Source organism: Pinus tabuliformis, chromosome 4_1 (assembly GCF_031772625.1).
Source record: "Pinus tabuliformis cultivar Carrire ecotype Pingquan chromosome 4_1, CPIR1, whole genome shotgun sequence".
Classification (NCBI taxonomy): Eukaryota; Viridiplantae; Streptophyta; class Pinopsida; order Pinales; family Pinaceae; genus Pinus; species Pinus tabuliformis.
The window spans coordinates 819,652,531-819,654,350 of record NC_142303.1 but is presented as its reverse complement, the minus strand read 5'-3'; the positions used below and the strand labels follow the sequence as shown (position 1 = coordinate 819,654,350).

The 1,820-nt window shown below is 36.6% G+C and overlaps 1 protein-coding gene across 1 annotated transcript; it reads left to right on the top strand.

Moving 5' to 3' along the window:
• The first annotated feature begins 591 nt into the window (after positions 1 to 591).
• LOC149178751 (putative histone H2A variant 1) lies at positions 592 to 1,339 on the top strand. The gene is made up of 3 exons (XM_089422225.1): positions 592 to 744; positions 797 to 802; positions 1,019 to 1,339. Exons 1-3 carry the CDS (start codon positions 592 to 594, stop codon positions 1,337 to 1,339), a joined length of 480 nt encoding a protein of 159 aa, XP_089278351.1.
• Positions 1,340 to 1,820: the final 481 nt, after the last annotated feature.

Here is a 1,820-nt window from a genome sequence, read left to right as displayed (position 1 = left end):
TTTCAAATCTATTATAAAAATATTTTATTTAAAACCAAAGAAATTAAATAAATTTCACTCAAACTGATTTCACTATACTCTTCTGGCAAAAGGTGGAAAGTATAAAAATCAAATATATTTTTCATAAAAATCAAATCAAAACTGTAAGAATAATTTAAATCAGCACCGTTTACATAGAATGTTGAGATAATAACAAAAAAAATTGCCATGAGCAACATTTTAGCTACTAACAACATTTAGAAACAAAAAATTTAACTTCAATTTAAAGAAGAAAATGAAACAACATCAGCATCTTGAAACGTAACAGGTACGCTGATGGTACACCCAAATAGAAAACAACCAGAGCTAATGCGCTGTATTCGAGCTTATTATTATTTTTCTTAATTGACTAATTAACACGCTCGTGGTAATCTACCATGCCTACCATGCGGTATGTACTCCACCGTCATTGATATTTATTGCACATCGCTCCATCATTAACAAACCCGGGTCTTTTTTTATTGATCGAGGAGCCTCCCCCGGATTCTTCACTCTTTATATTTTCCTCTTCATAGCCTTGCACGGAATACAAAGAAGCACAAGGTGGGAACGATGAACACTCCTGGAGAATTTGAAGCTGCAAGGGAGGAAAATTCCAGATTTTTGTTTACAGGCAAATGGGTCAGCAGAAATGAGAGAACCACGAAAAGAAAGACACCTGTTTCCAGGTCTACTCGCGCTGGATTGCAGGTTGTAGGGTTTCTGGTGTTTTTCTAGCTGTTTTTGGAAGAGTGTGGGGATTATTTAGGCATCTTAGGACTCAGTACTATGTTTTATTTCATAGGAACAAATCTGATTATTAAACTTATGCTATTGTTAAAACGATTGTGCATTGAAGTACATTGAAATTTTCAATGATTTTTCTTGGAAGTTCATGAAGTGTTTCATAGAATGTTTTCGAGTGGGTTTTCTTGGAAGTTCAAGAAATGTTTGATTGAATTAGAATAGACTACTAATGACTGGTAAATTGTTGATGCAGTTTCCAGTGGGGAGAATTCATCGTGAAATAAAGACTCGTGCGCATGCAAGTATCAGAGTGGGAGCAACTGCAGCTGTGTACATGGCAGCCGTTATGGAATATGTTACAGCAGAGGTATTGGAATTGGCAGGGAATGCTAGCAAAGATCTTAAGGCGAAACGCATTACACCGAGGCATCTGCAGCTTTCCATTAGGGGAGACGAGGATCTGGACACGCTGATTAAAGGCACAATTGCAGGTGGTGGTGTCATTCCTCACATTAACAAAGCACTGTTTCAAAATCTCAAGCTTTCTCAAAGCACGCCAACCTTTTTCAATTAAGGTTTTGGAAACTGATAAGGGAACCTTCTGGTTGTGCTAGGCGTCGAATGAATTAGGCTTTTTTTTGTTTTTTTGTGTTTTTAAGTGGGTGACCAATGTGCTTTGCGACAGCAATGTAGTTTTGTTGAATTTGGCATGAGGGTGTTTGCAATTTTTGGTTAGACTCGTTTTGGAATGAGGGTGTTGGCAATTTTGTGTCAGACTAGTTTTGGCATGAGGGTCCTGACAATTTTTTGTTAGAGTCGTTTATCAGAAGGAGGCTTATGCTAATCAGAGTTTCAAATATTCTATGAATGGGTGATCTAGAAAAACGGCATATCTATTTCTAATTCTATTTTCAATGGTACGATTGACGAGGGTGTTGGTTCTGCTTCTTATCTATGAATTCTCATAGCCTGGTTCTTAAACTTCTCAACTTTCTGATCATGGCTTTTATATTTGTTTATTAACTTGTTCGCAGTTTTAGTTTTAAGCATTTATC

Coding starts and splice junctions, on each gene's coding strand:
- LOC149178751 (XM_089422225.1), top strand. CDS start 592: ATGAACACTCCTGGAGAATTTGAAGCTGCAAGGGAGGAAAATTCCAGA.